The sequence below is a fragment of the Euprymna scolopes genome, chromosome 35, assembly GCF_053919585.1.
Source record: "Euprymna scolopes isolate OS-2025 chromosome 35, ASM5391958v1, whole genome shotgun sequence".
Classification (NCBI taxonomy): Eukaryota; Metazoa; Mollusca; class Cephalopoda; order Sepiida; family Sepiolidae; genus Euprymna; species Euprymna scolopes.
In genome coordinates, this window is record NC_136516.1 from 14,908,691 (window position 1) to 14,934,089 (window position 25,399).

A 25,399-nucleotide genomic window follows, 5' to 3' on the forward strand; every position below is an offset into this window, starting at 1 on the left:
CCTACTCTAATAGTTTCTCCCTTTGGACTGCTAGACTTTGGAATTCCTAGGCTCTACAGACAAATTTACCTTTAGCTGACCCTTGTCAACTAAATATTTTTGTTCCCCAGCCAAACTCGTGATTTTTGGAATACGAAATTTTGTTCTGTAACAAGCACATACATCATAAAGAGTTTTCCATTTTTCTTTTTTAATAAGTGTGATTGTAAATAAGCACCAAATTTTATGCTGAGAGTTGAAAGCATAAATATTCAAATTTCTTCAGATGTTTGTTAAACAGTGTTTAAAAAAAAAAAAAAAAAGTATGTTGTTTTGTTTAAATAATTGGACTTTGCTCGATTTATTTAAAAAAAAAAAAGGGGGGTTTGAGAAGACATTTTTCACACAGCAATAAGATTGTCGGTAAAAAAAAAAAAACAATCACCAAAAAATAAATGTTTCATTATTTTTAGTCACCATTTGAAAAAAAAAAAAGAAAAAAAAAAATCACTCGCAAATGCGACCGTTTCATTCGCAACAAAGCCCTGAATTCCATCCCTGTTTACTGTTTCTTAGACTGTACTAAGTGGCTGAAGTTTAAATGTAATGTGAAAAGACATCTTCACTGTTTTTGTTTTTGAGTTTAAAAAAATAGGAAGCTTTACTGTTGAAACGACCCTTGTATCTATGTAGAATCTGGAGAATTCCATGCTTTCTTCGCTTTCCAAGCTCGATAGAGTGCATTTAGGGTTTTTTTTTGTTTAGTCTTGATGTGAAACCTAGTATATGTGTTGCATAGAAAGAAATGGTATGAGAATTATGTGACGGATGTGTAGTGCGAGTCTTAAAAAACAGGCTTAGATCTGAACAGTATAGAGACTTGTATACAGAACAGGAGACTTTATTAGTTTGGTCACTTTGAAAGAAGAGATGAGAGTTACTAAACTAGTAGATGTAGAACAGTTCACAGGGTTCGTACAGATTTTCAATGTCCATTTTCAAGGAAAATTCAAAATTTTTCAAGGCCTTCTCCAAACAAAATGCAATGAGGTTTGTTTTACAATCCACAGCGATTCGAAAAAGTTGTAAAAAATCAAATATACAGCACATAAACGTTACCACAGCCAAGAAAAGTTACTTTGCAGCCTACCTGTATCATTTTGTTTTTTTTTTAAAGCAGTTTTAAATCTTTGTATCACATCTCAAATATTAATTCTTTACGGCTTTTAATTTCTAACCAAGATTGCTACCATCTTGTCCATTTTTTTTTGGGGGGGGGGGGCTAGCAGGCCTAATTTATAATTTACACGTGGGGGGGGGGCATTGGAGAGTCCCATCCTAGCAAGGAAACTACTCATCCCCACTTGAGTTTCAACAAAAAAAAAAAAAAAAAAAATTGTAAATGAGAACAAAAATAGATGGATATTTGAATCTTCATTCCCAAGGTAGTTTTGTGATAAAGGGGCATAACTTTTGTATCCACAATACTATGTAATTTCAGAACAATGTATTTTGATTTTATTTTCAATATTTAAAAAATATTTTAAATCATAATTTTATTAATACTTAAGAAATATTTTAATAGTATTTATTTCGATTTTATTTTTAATATTTAACACAAATTTTTATTGGACATAAAGAATACAATTTTCAAGGCCTTTTCAAGAAATTTTTAAGAAATTTTCCATAATTTTCAAAGATTTTCCAAGGTAATAATAGAGATAAGGCCTTTTCAAGGCAAAACTCAAAATTCAAGAACTTTTCTCGTCTATGTAAATCCTGGTTCAGATAGTAGAGACAGTTGGAAGTGGAAACACAATGCAAGGAAGTGATAAGGATGGATTGAGAAAAAGGATAAATAAAAACCTGGTTAGATCTGAAGTCAATTTTTTTAAACTGTCTAACACATGTCATCTCGTAAAACAAGTTAAACCAAATATGATTTTAATTTGAGTGTAATGAGACGATCTGTCTTTCTTCCTCTCTCTCTCTCTCTCTCTCACATACAATTAACCGGTTTCTTTGATGATTTTCTGTTTAACTGCCTTCTTAAATAAACCCTGTTTTATAAACATTGGCATCCGAGTGGGTTTATCAGCAGTAGAGAATCCAGATTTCCGACATGAGTGCGTAATGACTTATACCACTGCCACCGAGAGTAATTGAAAACTGTCTGCAGGCAATGTAGGTAAGATTTGTCAGACTGTCAGTACTATATGAGGGCCATTTGAAAAAGAGCAATAAAACATTTTTAAAAAGAAAAAGGAAACACAGTTCGATTAATACTTAAACTGAACTTTATTCAGTATAAAATATAAATATTATCTATGTAAAATTAAGTAATTTTAAAGCAATATACAATTTAATACTGATAAAACTGAATTATGAATTTAGAGAACAAACAAAGAAACATTAAACAAATATTTTTTGGCCTTCGAAACAAGATCACAGTGTAGTATCTGTTTTGATGCTACACTTTACCTTTTCTGTTCTCGGTTGGTGGAGGAGAAATCTTTCATGACCGAGATTATTTTTGTTCCTATCAAGAGTGCCCCTTATTGGGAAGCTGGATTTTGCCCACAAGATTATATGTTGAAATATTTAAATAACTATTACTTTAAATATAGAAATTATATTTAAAGTTTTTGTTTTCTGTTCTTCTATGTCCATTTTTTCCCCATGTTTTTCATCAAAATGTGTAGCGTATTAGTGGCCTCACAGGCCATCATCAGTGATCGCTCACTGGCAGTAACCTGTGGTGTTCCCTGGAAACCAATTAACAACAAGTCTCCCCAGATTTCCAGTGTTCTCCACCTCTTGACCACTTGTGCAGATGATTGCATGTTATCGCAACAGCCGTTGTCACCGATTTCTCGTTGACATCAGCCATTGGTGTTTGCTGAGGTTTGGGTGACAAAATGCCTCCCCAAGGGGCCAGATTTGAACTGCACACTTCCAGTGGAGACTTGGTTAGTACTCTCCTACCTCAGTCTTTCCATCCTTCAGGACCCTTCACAACTAGTCGGTGTGGCACCAGTCGATGTCATCTACACCAGTTTTTTATTATTATTATTATTATTATTATTATTATTATGATAATAATAAGGGTGCTTGTGCAATGTACGCACATGTATTTGAAATATTTCCAAGTTAAATTGAATTTTGGCTTTGTATTACCGTACACAGATTCGAAAAAGTTGTCAAAAAAACAAATATATAACAAATAAATGTTATCAAAAGGCAAGATAAGTTACTTTTTCTACCTAACGGGATATGTTTTTAGGGGTTTGTACTATTATACACATAAATTCAAAAAATTGGTCAAAAATCAAATATATACCAAATAAATGTTATCAAAGGCAAGATAAGTTACTCTTCTACCTATCTGGAAATGTTTTTAATGGTTTTACTCACTTTAAAACATGTAATCGCTTCGAAAACCATAATGTTTATCGATATATTTAAAAAAAAAAAAAAAAAAAAAATGTCCGCATGCTCGCTATTGAACTCGGTAAGTTTGGGAAAACGAGTTCAAACAAACAAATTATACAAAATACGGTTAGAAACCGAATATATGTTCGCTTATGTCATGGTAACATATATTGACCACGTTGTTAACGGTATTTTGCATAATTTTTTTGTTTAAACTCGTTTTCCCAAACTTACCGTGTGCAACAGCAAGCATGCCGCCATTTACATTTTTCAAATACATCGGTAAACACTGTATGTTTTTCGAGACGAATAAACACTTTACATTAAATAAAAACACTAAAAATTTATCCACTTTGGTAGAAAAGTAACTTATCTTGCCTTTGATAACATTTATTTGTTATATATTTGTTTTTTGACAACTTTTTTGAATCTATGTGTATAGTAAAACAAACCTGTCATGTAAATTATTTACAGTTAAAATGTTATAAAAAACAAACTTGAAGTTTTAAATATATTTCAAAGAAATAAATTATGCCTGGTGCTAAAATATTGAAAATTCACTAATCATAAAAAAAAAAAAAAAAAACTGTCGTGAAAAATACTAACTTTAAAATATTTGGAAATACTCAGTGAAAAGTTTTATTTATTATTAAAAGAACGGACTGAAAAATATTATATAAAAATTGTTTGTTTTGCAGTAAAAAAAAAAGTAAATAAAATGAAATATTCCACTTTCTCCGATAGAAAGAAAAGTTAAAAAAACTAGTTCGCTTACTATATTTTGTTAGATTAAAATTATCCCAATGTGCAATTATAATAATTATTATAATCCAAATGGAGAATTGTTCTTTCTCTTTAGAACATATATGGACAATCGGTAGCCATATTTTTTATGCCTGTTAGCGTAACCACGTGGTTGAATACAGGAAACTTTCTATACCTACAAGTTGATCAGGAAGTGACGTTACGCTGTCATGTTCACCGGCCTACTCTCTCGCTGGTGGTGCTTATACACCCTATCGACAAGTGAAAACATAACAGAATGATTTGAACATCAGCAATAAAGTCAGAATTTATATGTTCGGATTCCATAATAGAGTACACAACTTTATCACGATTATCTACCTTTTTTTTTTCTTTTTTTTTTTTTTGTTTACTTGCCTCCCCATGAGGGCAGAGTTAGACATGAGGTCGGTTTAAAATAAAAAAAAAAATGCATCCGTCATGAAGGATTTCTCCTCCATTAACCAAGACCAAAAAAGTGAAGTGCAGCATCTGAAGAACAGATACTACTCTTTGATCTTGGCCCGAAAATGCCCTTTTTAAACTGACAATCATTGTTACTATTTACTTGCCTCCCCATGAGGTCAAAGTTAAACACAAGGTCAGTTTTTAATGTGGGGAAAATTCAGCTCTCCATAAGGGGCACTGTGGTTAGGAACAAAAATAAAAATTGTCTCAGTTTAGGAGGTTTTCTCCTCCACTGCCCAAGGATGAAAAAGTGAAGTGTAGTATCAGAACAGATACTTCACTATGCTCTTAGCCAAAAGGTCAAGGAACCTGACAATCATTGTTATTCAGGGATATGAGTTGCCAATTGCAACAAAGTCTGAAATTAAGATAAATTTCTCAACCTGGGCAGGGACGAGGGATGTCAGGGTATACACTCATAAGTACTTAAAAATCATCATTTTGCGATTGCCGCCGAGATGAGATTTAGTGAACTCCATCTTTTCATATGGTTGTTAATGTGTACACACGCCACCGCTACACACAGGACTGACCTGACCTCCCACCTGCATACAGGGTCTGGATAATCTTAAATGATCACTCATCTGGTACTGGCCATGCTCAGCATTGCTTAACTTTAGTGATCTGATAAGAACCAGTGTGTAAACGTGATTGTGCAGCTAAAAAAAGTAGAATCTCATTTGTGGGGAACGTGATTTAGCAAATGCAACAGTGTGTGCAGACGTGCGTATGGCAGCTGTATACAACTGATTGAGCTGTGTGCAAAGTGCTGTCACAGCAAGGAAAAAGAAAAAGATTATAAAAAGGAGAACACGTGCACAGGCCGAGGATCACGATTACGTTTTATTCGGGAATGTACCTGGAAATAAATGCTGTTGTTTCAACGGAAAAAGGGAGTCAAGTTATTTCTTGTCTGGGTCTCATTTGCGACAGAGTCTACAATGTGTTGGGTCCCTACATATTGACATTAATGTTACACAAAGAGTGTTAATCAACAATATCCATTTTTTTTTTCTCTTTTCATCCTGGAAGTTTTTGTTTTTTTTTACTTGGGAGTCACCATTTATCTAGGCCCGAAGGACACTCGAGGATAAGGGTTAATGAATGCTAGGTTGTAGTAATTGCTAATAGTGTAAATTGGGTAGAATTTCATTATTTATGGGGACGGTTCAGCAAGAACTTGTTTACATTGGACTTGAAGGCTGCCATGTTGTATTCTACCAGGAAGCAGTCCAGCAGTTTTGACGGATATATTTTAAAGGAAACAGAAAGACATTCCTTGTGATGGAGATAAGAGGAAGAGAGGAAAAAAAAAAAAAACCAGGAAAAGAAATAAAGGATAAGAGAAACAAAATCCAACCAAATGGAGGGGAATTAATGACATAAAACTAGCCTTTTTGATTTTACTTATAAAAGCAGAAAACTTTAAATTTAAATAAGTCGCAGAAAAAATATTTTTATCAAATATGTGGTTCATTCCAAAGATTAATTTTTGGCATAATTTAAATATAATTTTAGGCATATGGCCACGCAGTTTGTGCATATATGGTGTAATCTAGAGGTCCAATTTTCACAAACTCTACAGATTAAATTAGGCTACATTTTTTGGCAACAATGCATCAAATGTCTTCCAAGTGGTCTATTACATCTGGTTTATCAGCGTAGACATAGGACTTTACATATCCCTAATAAAAAATAATCTAATGAGATTAAACACAAACCAACAAGGTGGCCAGTTGACAGGTCCATTTCATGAAATTATTCGTTCATTAAATATTTTTCTTGGTAAATTGATTCTATTATTTATGATTTGCAAATGCTGCTTGAATTTCAATCTTTTCATGATGAATTGCAAAATTAAGCTGAACTCAAAATAACCGATAGTTGCCAAAGCTGCAATTAAAGAAAGAGTTGTCAATTTAAAGTTTGCCCCGCCCCCCCCCCCAAAAAAAATACACCCAATATATGAATTACAAAAAGACGGAATTCCACTAAAAAAGCAGAACTCCCATTGCTAGTTATTGTTTTGTGAATGAAGCTAAAGTTTTCATTTTATCATTTAAAAAAAAAAAAAAAAAGGGATGCCTGCATAAAAACAAAACCATAATTACAAACTGTGGCTTATAAAAATGTCTATATTAATAAAATTATGACACCTGTTTATTTATTTATTTAGAATGCTTTGAGATGAGGCTTCAGAATTTGTGCATTCATTCTTTTTGCGAACTGTTAAACTCATTTTCATAGTTGTTCACGTTTCACATTCTCTGGCCTTCTTCAGGTGATTAACCACAACGGGTTAGGAATGCTGAGTCTTGTAACTTATCCCCAGTAATTACTGCCTTCCATGGTTGTCGTCTCACCACATTTTAATCAACTAATACTTTGCTTTGGAGTCCATGGCGCAGTGCATAAAAGCGTGGAGTCTCTACGGTTCCAGGTGTACATTGTTTGAAGACAGCAATTTCAATCCTACCCAAGTAGGATAGAGGATTAGTTGACCAAAACGTGGTGAGACGACCACTATGGAAGGCAGTAGTTACTGGGGATACAGTTACAAGACTCATCATTTCTATTCCGTCGCAGTTAATCACCTGATGAAGGCCAGAGGATGAGTTGGCCGAAACGTGGTGAAAAAACAACAACTATGGAGTTTAACAGTCAGCAAAACGAATAAATGCACTTTTCAGGTGTGTGCATGTATTTCGTGTCTATGTAACTTTGATAATTACGCATTTAACCATTTTTGTTTTAATAAGTATGAGCAGAATATTTATCAAAATTGGAAAATAGAATAAAACAAACACAAAATTTTAAAAAATTACATTTAACACATTAATTCAATGATAAATTTAAAATTCACCAGAATGAATTTCGGTTTTTGTAAACAAGTTAAATATTTTAATCTTCTGTTAATGGTAAAAAAAAAAATACATCATGACATTTTAAAATGAATTTTGAAGCCTTTAAACTGTCGAATATAAGTCATTTCTGGATTTAAATTTCTAAGCAAATCTCTATTTAATTGAAAGATTGAAAGTTTTGAAAGTTATTTTCATCCAATTATTTTACAGAGATTAAATAATTATTTTAACAATTAACATTTCATATAAACGCGATTCAATTTATAATTTAATTTGAACTATCGACAGACTGACGAGAAAGTTTTAAAATTAAACCACTTTTAGATATGATTAGTTTTACGTATGTGCAAACTAATACAAAGATGTCGGCAAGTTGAGATTAAAATTTTGCATTTCCACTTACCGATTTCTGTGCGCTTTATTCATCCATCCAAAAGATTTTAATCGTTATAAACCATCGTTGGTGTATTGACCAGTAGTTTAAGAGCTTATCGGTTAAATATTTACATATAGCTATGCATGTTTTATATATATATATATATATATATATATATATATATATATATAAAATAGATAATAACTGTTACCAAAGGCAAGATAAATTACTTTTCTACCTACCTCAATAAATCCTACTGATAGAAATCAACTTAATCACTGATAGCGTGATATTTATTGATTGAGTTTCCATCCGTATTTTGCTTGATTTTCGATTTTTGAGCAATTATCGAGACTCCCCAGATAACCATCTCATGTTAAGAATTTTTTTATTTCAACTTAAGACTCGGTACTACTTTTGTTTCAAATTAAATAAACACTTTAAAATAAGTTAAAACAGCAACAACAAAAAAAACTATCTAGGAAACTGCCTTGGAGATAATATTTATTTGTTATATTTTTCTCCCAAATTTGATCAAAATTAAAAGAACTTGATAATAATAAATAAAAAAAAAATGACGTTTATCCCCTCCCTTCTCCCCAAAAGAAACAAAATAAAAATGAAAGTAAAGACTCACAAATAACGCCGCCGTGTTAGGTACACCTGGTTAGAAATAAAACTTATTACTATTTAGATTGGTATCTCGGCTCTTCCGTTTATCTCCTCTCTCTTGATTACTTTATTTGCCTCCTCACTTAGGAGGGGGGGGGGTAACGCAAGATCGTTTTCTTTTTTTTAATGCAAGGAAAATCCAGTTAAAAATAAAACTATAAAACAGTTGCGGATATTCCGGATTTGAAAAAAAAAAAATTACGTCAGTCTAAAAGTATATCTCCTTAGTCCTTCAATTACCGAGGGCAGCAAAAAATGAACTATATCAGAATAGATACTACACTTTGATCTTCGCCAAAAAGCTATTACTTCTCTTATTATTCGTCCCCTCCCATAATTACGTCGCTTGTCTTGTGACGTCATCCAGTGTGCAAGCAAGATTCAGAGAATTTTAGTATATTATATAATAAATATCTAGACAGATTTGTGTGATGAGAGATTTAAATGACATTTCAGTTAGTAAATTATTTGGTTACGTTTACCGCTTCCACTTCACTTCCGGTTGATCCTTCGCTTTGAATTGATTCTTAACGCCATCTGTTTGTCAAATTGTTAGGTGAAAATACAGAAAAGATAAAAGAATCCCCCTCTCTCCCCATGTTAAGAAAGGTTTTTCTAAATCTTATTTAGTAAAAGAAGAAAATAAATATTAGGGGCAACTGGAAGTGAAATAAAAAACAGAAATTGTGAAGATTATTTCTATTTTCGATGTATTTCGTTTTAGAGAGTTTATCAATAGGTGCGTGCACCACAATAATGGACACATGCTTAGTCACGTGATCAACACGGAGATAGTGATGCTGATGCTTGGAAATATATTCTGCCGACATGAGCTCGAAAAAATCCGGAAATTAGTTACGACAAAATGAAACCAGCTGAATAAAAAAAAATAAAGATCGGGGATCTTTTGGTGCTTGTTAAGATGGAGTCGACAGATCTATTAAAAAAAAAAAATGTGTGATTTTATGCAAAAACAAAAGTATTTACTTAATTGTCATGTCCAGAAAAAGTAATATATCCAAAAATTACGAAAAGAGTACAAAATTATTTACAGTTAAAAGTCATGTTTACGAAAAATTGGGGGAAATTGCATTTTTCCTAGATGTAAACACTTTGAAGATTGTGAATACAGGGGACATACTTAGCTCCCTTATTGTCAGTGTAATGGCTGACATTAGCCTTACAGACATTTTTTTTTTTTTTTAACTTTTTAGTAAAAGAAAGTTACAATAGCAGACTCGATGAATTTTCGTAATTTTGGGATATATTACTATTTTGGACATAGCAATTAAGTAAGTACTGTTGTTTTTTCTTAAAAATATATACAAAAGTGATCTATCGAGTGTATCTTCACAAGCACCGATCTTTTAAACTAACGCATTTCAGATAAAAACACTACGTACTTATGTGTCATGTCGAAATTAGTATAAATTCTAAATATTATGAAAAATGATCCAGTAGAAAAATAATAATTACAAGTGAAAATAGAATTTATTGAACTATCGAGTTTTATCGTATGTTTTAATGTGGAAGAATTGTGCACCCAATTCTGGATGGCAAACAAGGGATATAACCTTTGGCTCCACCATTTTTAATCAGATTATGATTTTTTATTATTAAAAGTACATTTATCACATCTTCTATTGGATCATTCTTCGTAATTTTTGGAATTTTTTTTTTTTTTGGGGGGGGGGGGGGGATGACACGTAAGTGCGTAATAATGTTTTCACCTGAAATGCGTTGGTTCAAAAGATTATCAATCCACACAAGCAAGCACCTCGTTTTGTTTTTTTTGTTTTTTATGTAATTGTAAATTTTCGCTTTTTATTGTTTTGCTTAAGTATTCCTGTTTTATTTATTTATTTATTTATTTATTTATTTATTTATTTCGTCTCCATGCTCTTCAAAATAAACAGTTTCCTGAATGCGGGGGGGGGGGGCAGTACTTGTAAGAAAGTTTGAACCCGGAAGTTTTAAGTTCATATGACAAAGATTACGAGTATTTCCGGAGAATCCCGAAAACGGCCGAAGTAGTTTACGATTTGAAAGTTTTGAAAACCATGTAAAAAAGACAGATGACACTAATCATAGAAGTTAGGGGGTTGTTTTACAATTCAAAGTGATTCTAAAAAGTGATAAAAAAAAAAAATCAAATATTCGCATTATTTGTATTATTCATTGGACTGCTGCTGTTCTCATCTTGAGTGTGATTTTTACAACGTTTCGATCGATATAATCTCCGACCATCTTCAGGTGTATCTTGTCAAACTCTGAAACGTAGTGAAAATCACATTCAAGATGAAAACAGTAGTCCGAGTCCGATGAATCCAAATAATACGAATAACCAATTCCCGTTTCAAAAATTCAGAAATGTCCCAATTAAATATATAACAAATAAATGTTACCAAAGGCAAGCTAAGTTACTCTTCTACCTAGGTGAATAGTTTTTTTTTTTTAGTGTTTTTACTCAATGTAAAATGTTTATTCGGTTCGAAAAACAATTAATGTCTACCCTTACACGAGCACAAGAAAAAATGGCCGCATAACAAATACTTTACGGCCATTTTTCCTTTCGCCCGTGTAAGAGTACAGTTAGAGTTTTGGAGGTTGAGTGTTTATTCCGAAAGCCGTTCTTAACATGGGGAGGTTGGGGTGTTTATAATATGCTGAGGGCACGTCGTAAAAACTGGCCAAAAAATTATATTGTACGTACTCCTTGTGGAATAAAGTTTTCATAAAAAATAACAAAATAACGGTATTTTTTACGACCTCTCGCCCTAGGTGTGTCAGAAATTTCGTGAAAATAGTGAATAATTCCACCCCATCTTTCCAAGCTTATAACTCCTTGAAAAATGTAATCCAATCCTTATTTTTTTTCAATTAAAGGAGCAAGGACCAAGGTTTCATTAAAAAAAAAAAAAAAAAAAAGTGTTTGTTTTTTTTTTTAAGGTTTTAAACTTCGGACTTTACAGGTAAATTTCTAAACAGTACTTTTTTTTGTTTGTTTTAAATTTGAATCTATTATTTATTGACCTTTTCTCTTCAATTTGTGATATATAAGACTTTGGTACATAAATTAATTATTTACTTTTTAATAGACATTTCAAAATGGGAGGCGTGAATTATTCGACCCCCTGTCTTTCCAAGCTTATAACGCCTCGAAAAATGTAATTCAAGCCCTAATTTTTTTTTTCAATTAAAGGAGCAAGGAAATAACGTGGTTTAAAAAAAAGGTTTTAAACTTCAAACTTTACAGGTAAAATTCTAAAAAACACTACGTTTTTTTTTGTTTTAAATTTGAATAGATTATTTATTGACCTTTTCTCTTCAATTTGTGAGTAAATTAATTATTTACTTTTTAATAGACACTTTAAAATGGGAGGGGGGCGTGAATTTAAAAATAAAAACGTTTGTCTAAAATATTATATTCGGTTTATTGGAAAGAGCATAAAATTTCACATTGACCCTGAAAATATCGTAAAAGAGTTCGGAAAATTCATTATTGTTTAAAAAAAAAATATTTCTAATACTTTTAAAACAACTTTAATAGTTTATTTTGGAAGTATAATCCATAAAGAAAATAAACAACCCACTTTTAACAGAGAAATTACGAGATTTTTATATTTTATTCGTAGTTTCGTGTTAGGGGTGTCAAAAATTCCTAGAAAAATTCTGATAGCGTAGTATAAACACCCCTCAACCTCCCCATGTTAAGAACAGCTTTCGAGGTTGGGGAGGTATTCCGAAAGCCGTTCATAACATGGGGAGGTTGGGGCGTTTATAATACGCTGGGGCACGTTGTAAAAAAATTTACATTTTTTTTTTTTTTTTTTTTTTAATATTTTCATTTTTTTATAATGTCTTCATTAAACTGTACAAGTACCCTATTCTGTACTTTTACCAGTACAAAAGATACCGTAAAAATTGAATTTAACTTGAAAATCTATTTAAAAAAAAAAAAAAAAAAAAAAAAAATTTAAAAAGGCACGGTTTCTATTCTGTAAGTACAAGTTCCGCATTTTATTTATTTATTTTTTTTTTTTTTTAATAACTATTGTGTTTCTTCCCAGAGAGAAAAAAAAAAAAAACGTGTTTTAATTGTATTTGTCAAAAAAGAAAAGGTTTAAAATTCAACAAACTCTAATGGTTTTATTTCATGCCGTAGCAATAAATAACCACATTATAATGAAAACTAGAAAAAGTAAAAACTCTGACATATTTTTGTTTTCGACGACGACGACGACGGTGATGACGTCGATTTTTGGTGCACGTGATTGTGAAATATGATTCCATAATCCAATATCAAGCCGAGAATACAAAACAAACATGATTTCGATTATTCGGCCAATTGTTTTTATCTTGATGTTTATAAACACAACGTTTCAGCAGATATAACATCCGCTTTCCTTTAAATGCATCTTTTCGAGTCTGTAGTATTATTAACGCTACACATTTTAAATGCAAACCAAATTACTAAATTTGAAAAGCCTCCCCAAATGCATGCTAGAAATATACACATGGTCTCATAACCAGCAATACTGTCAACTAAGCAATGACCCCTATCCCAACGGCGATGGGACCCATCGCTAGGTGTATCAGAATTTTGGGGGAATTTTTGACACCCCTAGCACAAAACCGTGAATAAAAAAATAAAAACTCGTAATTTCTCAGTTTAAAGTGGGTTGTTTATTTTTCTTTATGGTATATACTTCCAAAATAAACTATTAAAGTTGTTTAAAAAATAATAGAAATACTTTTTATTTTTTACAAAACAGTGTTTACAAAATGCCGGCGCGCCTGCATACAACCATTTTGTTTACGTAATGAAATCAATTGAATTTTACGAGTTATTTTTTTTCAATTTTTTCACTTTAAAAATCTATCAAAATTTTTCTATTTGTTAAATTTTTACGATATTTTCAGGTTCAATGTGAAATTTTATGCTCTTTCCAATAAACCGAATATAATATTCTAGACAAGGTTTTTTTTTTTTAATTCACTCTCCCATTTTGAAATGTCTATTAAAATGAAAATAATTATTTTCTCACCTCAAATTTATATATCACAAATTGAAGAGAAAAGGTCAATAAATAAAATAAGCTAATTTAAAACAAAAAAAATTGCAAATTTGCCTGTAAAGTTCAAAGTTTAAAAGCTTTTTTTTTAAAAACACGTTGATTTTTTTTTTTTTAATGAAACCTTATAATCTTCTTATATTGCACAGAAAGTTTCGTTTCATTACGAAAATTATTTCTATTTCATTCAATGTGGTTTTTTTTGTTGTTTTTTTTAGATATCAAAAAAAAAATTCACTTCATAAAGTGGAAATTAAATATATTAAATCAAAAACTCATGTATTTCTTTGAGAAAAGAAAAAAAAATTCTTCGACTGGTATTTTTTTTAAGGCAAAAACTTATAAGTAAAATGTCACTAGTTTTCAGCTATGGAGGCATAAATTTCTTCACACGCAAGGCTAGACGGTTAATGTGAACGTGTGGTTTTTACGTCCTTTTGTTCATCCGTAGTTCAAAAACAAGGAGAAACACTACTTCCGGTTTTTCGAAAAATGCTTACATAATAGCGTGTTTTTCAAACATGTCCCAAAATAATAGCTCCTTACATCAAAGTAGTAGCACTGTGCCTTTTGAGTTGAAAAAAATATGTGAGAATATGAGAGGGCACTTCTCAACCTATATACTCAACGAATTTTGAATCTACAAACTTGAAATTTGATATATAGGGTATCCGACACGTGAAAAACTTTTTAATTGGTTATCATTCAGAAAAAGGACTGCTACAGGGTAAAAATTCAAAATTTGGAACGTGGGGGGGGGGGGCATCGGATTTTTATCTGTTTGTCAACTATCTCACGTATGTGCATGCATGAATCGTTCACGTGACAGATTACTTATGTTAAGTAGGTTTGAAAACACTTTTTAAATATTGTGGCAAGCTGGTCTAATGGTTATCCTACTTGACCCACTGTCTTTATGTTTTGGTTTCGATCTCAGCTCAAGTATTTTTTTTTTTATGTACAAGTAGTGAGTTGTTTAGAAAAAAATAATACTCGTATGCACGTCTCAGTTTCTTTCCATTTGTCTTTTTTTTTTTTTAATGAATTTAACGTTACGTTTAATACCTACGATATTTCTATTTATAATAAATAAGAATTCTGCATTAATTAAAATAGAATATTTATGCATATTTTATGACCGGGCAACGCCGGGCAGCCTGCTAGTGTGTGTGTATATGTGTGTGTATATATATATATATATATATATATATATATATATATATATATATATATATTTTAATAAGATAGCATATGTATTATTTTCTGTGCCACGCTTACATCCGGGTCATTTAATTGTTATGTACTTCCATTTCTTGTAATAAATAATTCGACCAAGAATTCTTCATAAGTTTTAGTTTCGATTATAATTGATGCCACTCCAGTAATCTATTTTTTTTTTTATAAATAATTTTATCAAGAATTCTTCATAAGTTAGGTTTCAGTTTTGATTATGGCTGAAGGAACTCGTTTAATATATATATATATATATATATATATATATATATATATATATATATATATATATATATATATATATATATATTTTATATATATATATATATTATATATATATATATATATTTTATATATATATATATATTTTATATATATATATATATTTTATATATATATATATATTTTATATATATATATATATTTTATATATATATATATATATATTTTATATATATATATATATTTTATATATATATATATATATTTTATATATATATATATATATTTTATATATATATATATATATTTTATATATATATATATATATTTTATATATATATATATATATTTTATATATATATATATATATTTTATATATATATATTTTATATATATATATATATATATTTTATATATATATATATATATATTTTATATATATATATATATATATATATATATATTTTATATATATATATATATATATATATATATATATGTGTATGTAAGTTTTTATTTCAGTTTTGATTCAAGCTAATGCACCCAAGTCATATGGATATATTTATTTTTATTTTTGAAATCGCAACTTTATAATATATAAAAATCAATAGAACACTAACTCTATAATAATATATACGAAACCTGGATAAATTAAAATATCATATTTAAGTGTACTTTATGATGGGGATTTACCGGGCGTTCGTATTAGCTTAGATAAATAATTTTGCAGTTTAAAAAAAAAAAAGCTACAATAATATCAGAGCGTCTCCATTTACATTGAACATCTACAGAATGCCAACATAAATAGATTACAGACTAGCCTGGGTGCCCGGCATTGCCCGAGTGTTTAGAGGTGTGTATTGAGCAAAAAAGAAAAAAGTGGTAGCAGGTAGGCAGGCTCAAACCCATACCGCAAAGAAGGAAATAGACCATCAATGGACCTGAGGTAATCTCATCAGCATCAGACAAAGCCAGGCTCTTTACCAAGAACTTTGCAGCTAATTCTACCCTATGCGAACAAGGCCGTCAACCCCCCTCACTTCTGCCTGTATCAGAAAACACGCTATGCAATATACAAATATCTGTGTGTGATGTTGCCATGCTAATCAAAAACCTTGATTCCAGTAAAGCAACTGGCCCTGACAGCATTCCAATTATAATGCTGAAAAAGTTTCAACCAGAACTAGCTCCCATACTTACAAAGCTGTTTAAGTGTTGTCTTAAGGAGAACTGCTTCCCTAAACCATGGAAAACCTTGTCAGTATGCCCTGTATTTAAGAATTCTGGTGATCGGTCATCTCTCTCTCAATACAGACCAATAAGTCTCCTGTGCGTCATGAGTAAGTTGCTGGAATCTGTGTTAAATAGAGAAGTAGTCAACCACCTCAGCAAAAATAATCTTCTCAATGACATGCAATATGGCTTCCATTCTGCTAGATTTACAGCAGATGTACTAGCGGTTATATCTCATAGAATTTGTGAATCTCTGGACGGAGGTTTCCTTTCTAGGGCAATTGCTCTTGACATATCAGAGGCCTTTGATAGGGTATGGCATAATGGTCTACTTCATAAAATCTCCAGCTACGGTATAGATAGAAATGTTTTCTCAATTATTAAATCATTTGTCAGATAGGTTCATAGGAGTAGTGGTTGATGAGCAGAAATCAGAAGCTCACAGTATTAATGCTGGAGGCCCTCGGGGGTCCATCCTGGGCCTAACTCTCTTCCTGATCTACATCAATGATCTTCCAAATAACATGCTAAGATTATTCATTGACATTTATGCTGACAACACTACCATCTATGGCAACACATCAAAGACTGCAAATGACAAAGTTATCCGACTCTCTTTTCTGATCTTGAGCACATTGTAGAATGGGTGAAGAGGTGGCTGGTTACTTTTAATGCATCTAAAACCAAGCTTCTATCTTTACATCATCACCGCTCTGATCTCCATCTGGCATCAATTGAAATGAATGGCTCCCGTTTTGGTGAGGCTCCACGCTTTGACAAGCTTCTGGGCTTGATCTTTACTCCTGATCTGAAATGGAACACATATCAAATCCGTTGCCAAGGTTGCTGGAAAAATGATGGGATCATTCTACCACTTCAGTAGATATCTGACTCTTGATGCAATTCTCTACCTATATAAAAGCCAGGTATGGCCAATGATGGAGTACTGTTGCCACATCTGAGCAGGAGCTGAGTAGAAGCAGCTTATCCTGCCTTGACAGAGTTCAAAATAGACTTCGTAACTTAGTGGGGAATACTCTTTTCTCTTCTCTGCAACCTTTTTCCCACAGAAGAGACGTTGCGAATCTGTCTCTACTTTATCGTTATTTTCATGGCAAGTGCTTGTCTGAGCTTCAATCTATGGTCCTCCCCCCTCGCCAAACATTCACAAAAAACATTCGTCCAGCCAAAACCACTATCAATAATTTCCCTCACTCTTTATATGTGCCTAAACCTAAATGTCGATTCCATGAACAAAGCTTCTTTCTTAGAACTGCACGCCTGTGAAACTCTCTTCTGTTTGCCTGCTTTCCAGCTGACTACAATCTTCAAGTCCAACGTAAACCAGTTCTTGATGAACCTTCCCCCTAAGTAATCCAATTTACAAAATTTTCACTACTGATGTTTACTATGCTATAATCGCATTGACTAATGTATACCCATTAACCCTTATTCTCGAGTGTCTTCTGGTCCTTGATAAGTGGTGATTCCTAACATCAAAACATCGAAAAAAAAAACACAAAAAAAACTAACATAAGGCAAACGAACGATGTTAATGTAAAAATCGAAAAAACAAAAAAGAAAATAAAAAACGAACGTTAAAAAAAAAAAAGAAACACATGAAAAATGGCTTAAATAAGCCTGTTTTGGTATCAAAATTTTAAAAAATCGGTGGATACCCGGGTGTTTTTGGGTGTGTATGGTCGGTCGGGGGTGAAAAAAAAAACAGAAAAACGAACGTTACGTGAAAAATGGCTTAAATAACACTGGTTCAATATTTAAATTTAAAAAAAAATAAAGAAAAAAAAGGAGATCTCACACCACGATTCGAACCCAAAACATTTAGATAATGAACCAGCGCTCTAACCAACCGAGCTAACACGACATACATGAAATTTAGTCAGTTCTTCAACTATTTAAACTAAATCAGGTCATGACGTCATCTGACGCATGCGTAGAACCGGTCGTCGTCATGAGAGGACGGTTTTTGTTGACCCCCCCCCCATAGAAAATTGTCGATTTCAGTGTGAAAAAATTAACTTTTGGCCAATTTTTCGATATTTTTCGGGCGAAGGATGGAGCTTCAATATGATACCAAGTTTGTCAATTTTTGTTCTGTCTGTCGAAAGTTTTTAGCGGACACACAAACACACATACATACATTTTCGCTTTATATATATAAACTAGCGGGCAGGTACCCGGCGTTGCCCGGGTGTTTGGAGGTGTGTGTGGTTTAAAAAAAAAAAAAAAAAAAAAGTTTCCTTCAGTCTTGACAGACTATGGATTCCTACTGTAAGGGTGCCTGACCATGGATTTTTTTTTTTATTGCGCCAAAAGTTGCTCAATTTCCAACCATACCTCTCCTGAGTCAGCGTTTAAGACCAGTGGCAAGTGGAGATTCAGGACGACTGGAAACAATGCCGAAATAAGCGAACAGCACATACAATGCCTAGAATTCCCAAATGGTCACCCATCTGGTACTAGCCAGGCTCAACGTTGCTTAACTTTGGTGATCTGACGAGAACCGGTATGTCAACGTGATTATGCCATATAAAGATAAGTACCATTTGGTAACACACAGGTCAAACATACTCGTCACATATGTCACACACCAACCATATCATAATATCACAAATATTAAGTGAAAAAATATTAAATACTAGCTGGACGCCCGGCGTTGCCCGGTCGATGATATTTTAATTTATGCAGATTGTGTATGTATTATTCCATCCTCTCTTGCAGGGCTCTATGGACAAAGTTATCATTAGTTGACCTTTGACAACTAAATATTCTCGTTTGCTAGCCAAATAGAAAAGTTACTAGCTAAACCCACGTGATTTTTGGAATATGACATCTTCAGTCTGTGACGATTATTATGTACATCATAAAGATTCTTCTGTGTTTTTTAATAAGTGTAATTCTAAGTATACAATAAATTTTATGTTGATACTTGAAGGTATGAACATTCTTATTTCTTCAGATATTTTTTTTTTAAACAGCCTTCGCTAAAAAAAAAAAAAAAAAAGTACATTGTTCTATTAAACTTTTATTGTTTAAATAACTTTGTTCGTTTTATTAAAAAGAAAAATGAAAAAAAAAGTTGAAAGATATTTTTCAGTCAATAGTGAGCTTTATAATCGCTAAAAGATAAGCATTTCATTATTTCTAGTCGCCACTTTGAAAAATCACTCACAAATGCAACTGTCATATTCGCAATGTAAAATCCTGTCTTGAATACTATATATTACAAGGAATAATTTGCCTGATGAACTAATATCATAAAAAATTTTTGTTTAAATAATGTCGTTCATCAAATTCCATCTGTGTTGCTGATATTTGGGCTCGACGATGAATGCCCTGGAAAAGTCACTTCTGATTAATGTTTAGTTTTAAAATATGCAAACAAAGAAATGATTTGTGGCGATTTTAAATGGTACCTCTTCTTTTATCATAAATTGAACTCATTGATAAGAAAAAATTAAAATAAAACGCTGAGGTACACTGGGATCATTCGATCTGTAATCAAATGCTCTACCACTAAGCTATGCTTCCACAGACGAGGAGGAGGGGGCTGCTTAAGTGAAAAGCGATTAACAAAGGAGGAAACGAAAAAGGGATTAAAAAAAGAAAAAAGGGATTTACAGAAACTGTAAAATAAATGAAAAAAAAATATATATATATATATATTTATCTAGCTATTTTTTCTGCCCATGTTTCAAAATAATCGGCGCTTCTACAGAATTGGGACGAGATTTTGTAGTCGATAAATGAAGTTTTCAAAAACAAAAAAAACAATGGTTTCAACTGATTTTTTTGTCAAGTCTAATAGGTTACAATGGTAGCTTCCAAATTATGCAGTCGGAATTACTTGAATATTACTGAATTACTAACAAAAACAAAAAAACTTTAATCGTGTTACCAGGTGAAAAATTGCCGCCATCTTGTTTCAATCAAAACTGAAAATTACCTCCCTTTTGAAATCTGTGTCTTACGATCGTTTTCATCAAATCTTTTCTGTTTTTTTTTTTTTTTTCTTTAATAAATAATTTTCTCCCTCATCGATTTTCGTAATTTTTGGATATCATCTTAAAAATACAAGGAATACGTAGATAGCATTTTTTTTTTTCATGTGAAATTCAGTTTTACGATTTCCGAAATTTCGTCCCGAAAGTGTAGAAGCGCAAAAAAAAGAAAAGATATCGTGAAATTTGAATTTAACTTAAAAATACTTATATATAAAAGTCGGTGCTTGTGCACTTTTGCTACCGTACTATTTTTATATATATTTTTTTAGGTTAAATTCAAGTTTCACAATATCTTATTTTATTAAATTGTTAGGTGGAAGGACAGAATAATTACAAAACACCCAACCCTCCCCATGTTAAGAATGGCTTTCAACATAACGTTATTATTTCAGCACGATAGCAAAAGTGCACAATGCACAAGTACCGAAAAGTATGTACGGAATTGAAGATAAAATATTCCAAAAATCACGTCATTTGATCAAGTAGTTTTTTGGTAAATTTTTACGACGTGCCCCAGCACTCCAGCAGCAGCAGCGTATTATAAACATCCCAACCTCCCCATGTTAAGAACGGCTTTCGGAATAAACACTCCCCCCTCAACCTCGAAAGCCGTTAACATGGGGAGGGTGTTTATTCCGAAAGCCGTTCTTAGCATGGGGTGGTTGGTTGGGGGTGTTCATACTACGCTGGGGCGGGTCGTTAAAAAAAAAGTTTTTTACTATTATTATCCAAGAAACTCAAATTTCACTCCGTACTCATAAGACGGGGAAAAAGTAGCAGTGATGGTAAAAACAAGGGCAGACAACCGACTTTCATTTCAATTTTTTTTTTTTTTTCCGTTTGTTTTCAGATAATGTCGAATAGACAACAGAAACATACGATTTAAAACCAAACAATTTATAATCATAACGTGTGATTTTTTTATTATTTCGGTTTGTTTTACTATTTACTTCGCGGCTATCTTTTCTTGGTCTCCGGAGCGTTCAACATTACTCGTTTTTTCGAACCGAATAAATATTTTACATTAAACAGAAACACTAAAAACTTATCCAGCATACTTGACAAACCCAAAAATTTGAACATTAAAATGGCTCCGGGGTTTACTAATCGGAAAAAAAAAAAGAAAAACGGCAAGTTTGTTTGTTTTTTTTATTTTGTTTATTGAAGAATTTATTTTTGTTTATTGTTTACTGAAAATAAAAATAAAACTACTTGATCAATTTGAGATTTTTGGAATATAAAATCTTCATTCCATGACAAGTAGGTACAATATAAAAGGGTTTCTTCGTTTTTGTTTATCTCTATAAAAAGTGCAAATCTGAATAAGTAAAAAAAAAAAAAAAAAACTAGCATGGTAACATAAATGCATAAGCATGACGTTTCTGAATTTTTTAGAGGTGCGTATTATTCGGATCCATCGGACTACTGTTCTCATCTAGAGTGTGATTTTTACAACGTTTCGGTCGATGTAACCTCCGACCTTCTTCAAATGTATCTTGTCGGACTCTGGATTGTTTCTGTCGAACTAGGGAATTGTCCGCACGGACCCGTGGCGTAGTGGTTACAATACTTGGAAAAATCAATTGTAAAAAAGTGATATTCTCCTGAAGGTTAAAGGTTCAATCCTCAGTGTAGGCGACTGAAAAATGCAATTGCGAATTACTTAGGTCCTCGATCCAGTCATGGCTGATGGAACAAGAGCATGCTACCCCCATGAAGTAAATAAAGGGTTCGGCTCAAAATTCCGTCCAAATTCCCGAGTTCGACAAGATACACCTGAAGAAGGTCGGAGGTTACATCGACCAAAATGTTGTCAAAATAAAATCACACTGGAGATAAGAACAGCACTAATGAAACCTTGGTCCTTGTTCCTTTAATTGGAAAAAAAAAATTAGGGCTTGAATTACATTTTTCGAGGAGTTATAAGCTTGGAAAGATGGGGTGGAATTATTCACTATTTTCACGAAATTTCTGACACACTTAGAACAGCAGTCCGAAGAATCCAAATAATACGATTAAATAAAGTAGTTGAAAAAAAAAATCAATTTTTTTGACAATTCTTAGTAAAATACCTTTTAAGAATAAGGAGTTAACTTCCAAAAAACCCGTTTATGTTTTGTTTTGTTTTTTTTCTAACCATGCTGGTATTTTTGTTTATATATGATACTAAGAATGCTTTGAAGCTAAAACCAATGTATTATTGCATATTAATAGGGAAGAAAAGACGTTTTAATGTTTTTCATCTTGAGCGATAAAAAAAAACGAATATGGCCGCATCAAAACTCAATTTTCGTCAAAATCACGATTCTTGTAGCATATATACACATTTCACGCGATCTTTTTTTATTATTACATGCGTAATATTTAATAGATTTTAACTCTAAATGGTTCCTCATTTAATAATATTTAAAAAATGAATAAATATTTTATTACATTCTGTTTACACCGTCCATCCTTACTTTTACCCTAACTCGTTATAGAACGATAATAAAAACCGAGAAGTGAAATCTAGTGGATTTAATTTTCTAATGATTCTACTTTTTTTTTTTAATAGGATTTTCAAAAATAATGCATATATAGCTTGATTCTAATAAACATTCGATCAGTTAATCATAAAGAAAATAAAAATTCAATACTTAAGTTGCGTAGCTGCGAGAAAAAACGTAAAATACGACTTGGTCTTATAATTTTATTAGAAAATAAATACATCTACATCAATAATGACGGGTGTTGATATTGATAATTTAGGCCCTTATTTAGAATCCAAGCTTAAAAAAAAACGGAAAAAGCTTTCTCATGTACGTACCCATCACGGAACAGAAATCTCAAATTGCAAAAGTCACGTAAATCGATCAAGTAGTTTTTTAAATTATTTTTAAACGATTTAAAGCGATTAATGTGAAATCAATAGCATTGCAAAATGCAAAGCTGATCTTGCAAGTTTGAATTATTGTAGAATTATCTGCTCTTATTTTTTTCCAAAATGGCGACGCTAATAAAATTTCATTTTTTTTTTTAGTTAAAAATACGGTGTTTTTGTACTTTTGTTTCCGTGCTATTTATTTTCTTTTCTTTTTTTTTAATAGTATTTTGAAGTTAAATTCAAGTTTTACGATATCTTTTTTTTTTTAGGTGAAAGTACAGAATAATTACAAAAACACCCTCCCCTCTCTATGTTAAGAATGGCTTTTAAATAACGTGATTATTTCAGCACGGTAACAAAAGTACATAAGTATCAAAAAATAAAACTACTTGATAAAGTTACAATTGTTTTGGGTTTTTTTTTTTTTTTTAATACTGTCATATTAAAAAAAAATTATGTATATTGATCAAGTAGTTTTCGTAAAGAGTACTACATTATAGATTTTCCTGTATTTTTCTTCTTTTTTTTTTTTAATTTCTTTAGATTTTAAATAAGAACCTATTATTTATAATGAAAACATTGGTCACCCATTTTGTGTCCAGGGATTTTAAATCCAAAAACAATGTTCTGTCATGGTCAATAATAACAAGATAACGGATTCGTTAGCAAGAATATAATATGTATGGATGGGCAATTATAGACTTAAATATATAAGTATAAATAAGAATAATATAAACATCGTAAGTAAGAAGGATATTAAAATGTATTTGAATAAAATAACTCAACTGACAGAAAGAAAAAAACAATAAACATCACGATTAGGAGAAGAAATGACGACACGCCCTAGCGTTCAAGGCATTTAATACGTCCGTCCCGGCGAAAAAGAAAGATGTCGATGTTTGAAATGCGTTAGAATGGTGCGTGGATATTGTTAATATTTACCTGTAACGTCCCACCAGATGTCATGGATGCTTCTGTTTTTTCTGGGGAAAAAAAGGGGATCCAAATAAAAAAAGGTGACGAAAAAAAGACGTTCTATAGTTTTGTGAATTTACTAAAATGGAAAACTAACAACTTCCGGTTGGGGATATCGCAGCGCCATGCAGCGGCGAAAACTTTCCTCAAGTGGCGACAACTCTAATCGACAAAACAGGAAGTGCGTACACCCACGGTTATTATCATGATTATAATGATATTAGGCAAGGGTGATTGATTGATTGATTGATCTTTTTAACCTAACGCACTTCAGGTAAAAACATTAGTACGCACTAACGAAAAATGGTCCAGTAAAAAAATAATTACAAGTAAAAATAGAATTTATCGATTTTTTTTTTCGTTTTATCGTATGTTTTAATATGGAAGAGTTGTGTGACTAATTCAGTATGTCAAATTGATTTCTCCCTTGAATAAGGGTCCGCCATTTTTAAACCATCGCCTTTCAGATCGTAATTATGGATTATTTCTTATCTAAAATACTTCTAGTACATCATCTACTGGGTAATTTTTCAGAATTTATACTAATTTCGCCAATGACAAGTAATTACATAATAATGTTTTCACCTGAAATGTGGTGGTTTAAAACGTCACCAATGTAAATAAGCACCCAAGGAGAATCCAAAAAATTTAATGGCTAATTAACACAAATATAAATTTTGAATTTTATTATTTTCCTGTACTTATTTATTTTGGTGGCTCTTGTCAAGAATTTCCTCCGTATTAAAGCATTTTTAAAGTATGTATTATGCACGTATCCGCAATGAAACGAAAATATCATATTCCAAAAATCATTTAAATTGTTCAAGTAGTTTCATTTTATAAAGAAAATCATTTTTAAGCGATAACTGGGAATTCGTAAGCATACATAGTAAGTACGAATTATTGTTAATTATCTCCCTTGTTTCTTGAACATTTTTTTTTTTTAAATAGTGGCCAAAACATTCACTCCTCCAACATTTAAAAATCAAACTACTTGATTAATTTACCTAACTTTTGGAATATGATATTTTCGTTTCGTCACAGATATGTATGTCATAGAGATTTTTTTTTAATTTTGTTTTTTTAATATGGGGGAATTCTGGATAAGAGCCATTTTGATTAATATTATCTTAATATAAATACCACTCTACATTATTAAAAAAATCACTTGTCTAAATCTTCACATAATCTATCGTTAT

The 25,399-nt window shown here is 31.6% G+C and overlaps 1 protein-coding gene across 1 annotated transcript in view; it reads right to left on the bottom strand.

Annotated features, from left to right (window-relative positions):
- Positions 1–24,371, bottom strand: part of LOC145259698 (vacuolar protein sorting-associated protein 4-like) — an 86,773-nt gene extending 62,402 nt beyond the window's left edge. Inside the window, exon 1 of the mRNA XM_080117373.1 lies at positions 24,168–24,371. Within this exon, the coding sequence (XP_079973499.1) occupies positions 24,168–24,191 (24 nt within the window). The 5' untranslated portion in view covers positions 24,192–24,371. The remainder of the gene's footprint in view (positions 1–24,167) is intronic.
- Positions 24,372–25,399: the final 1,028 nt, after the last annotated feature.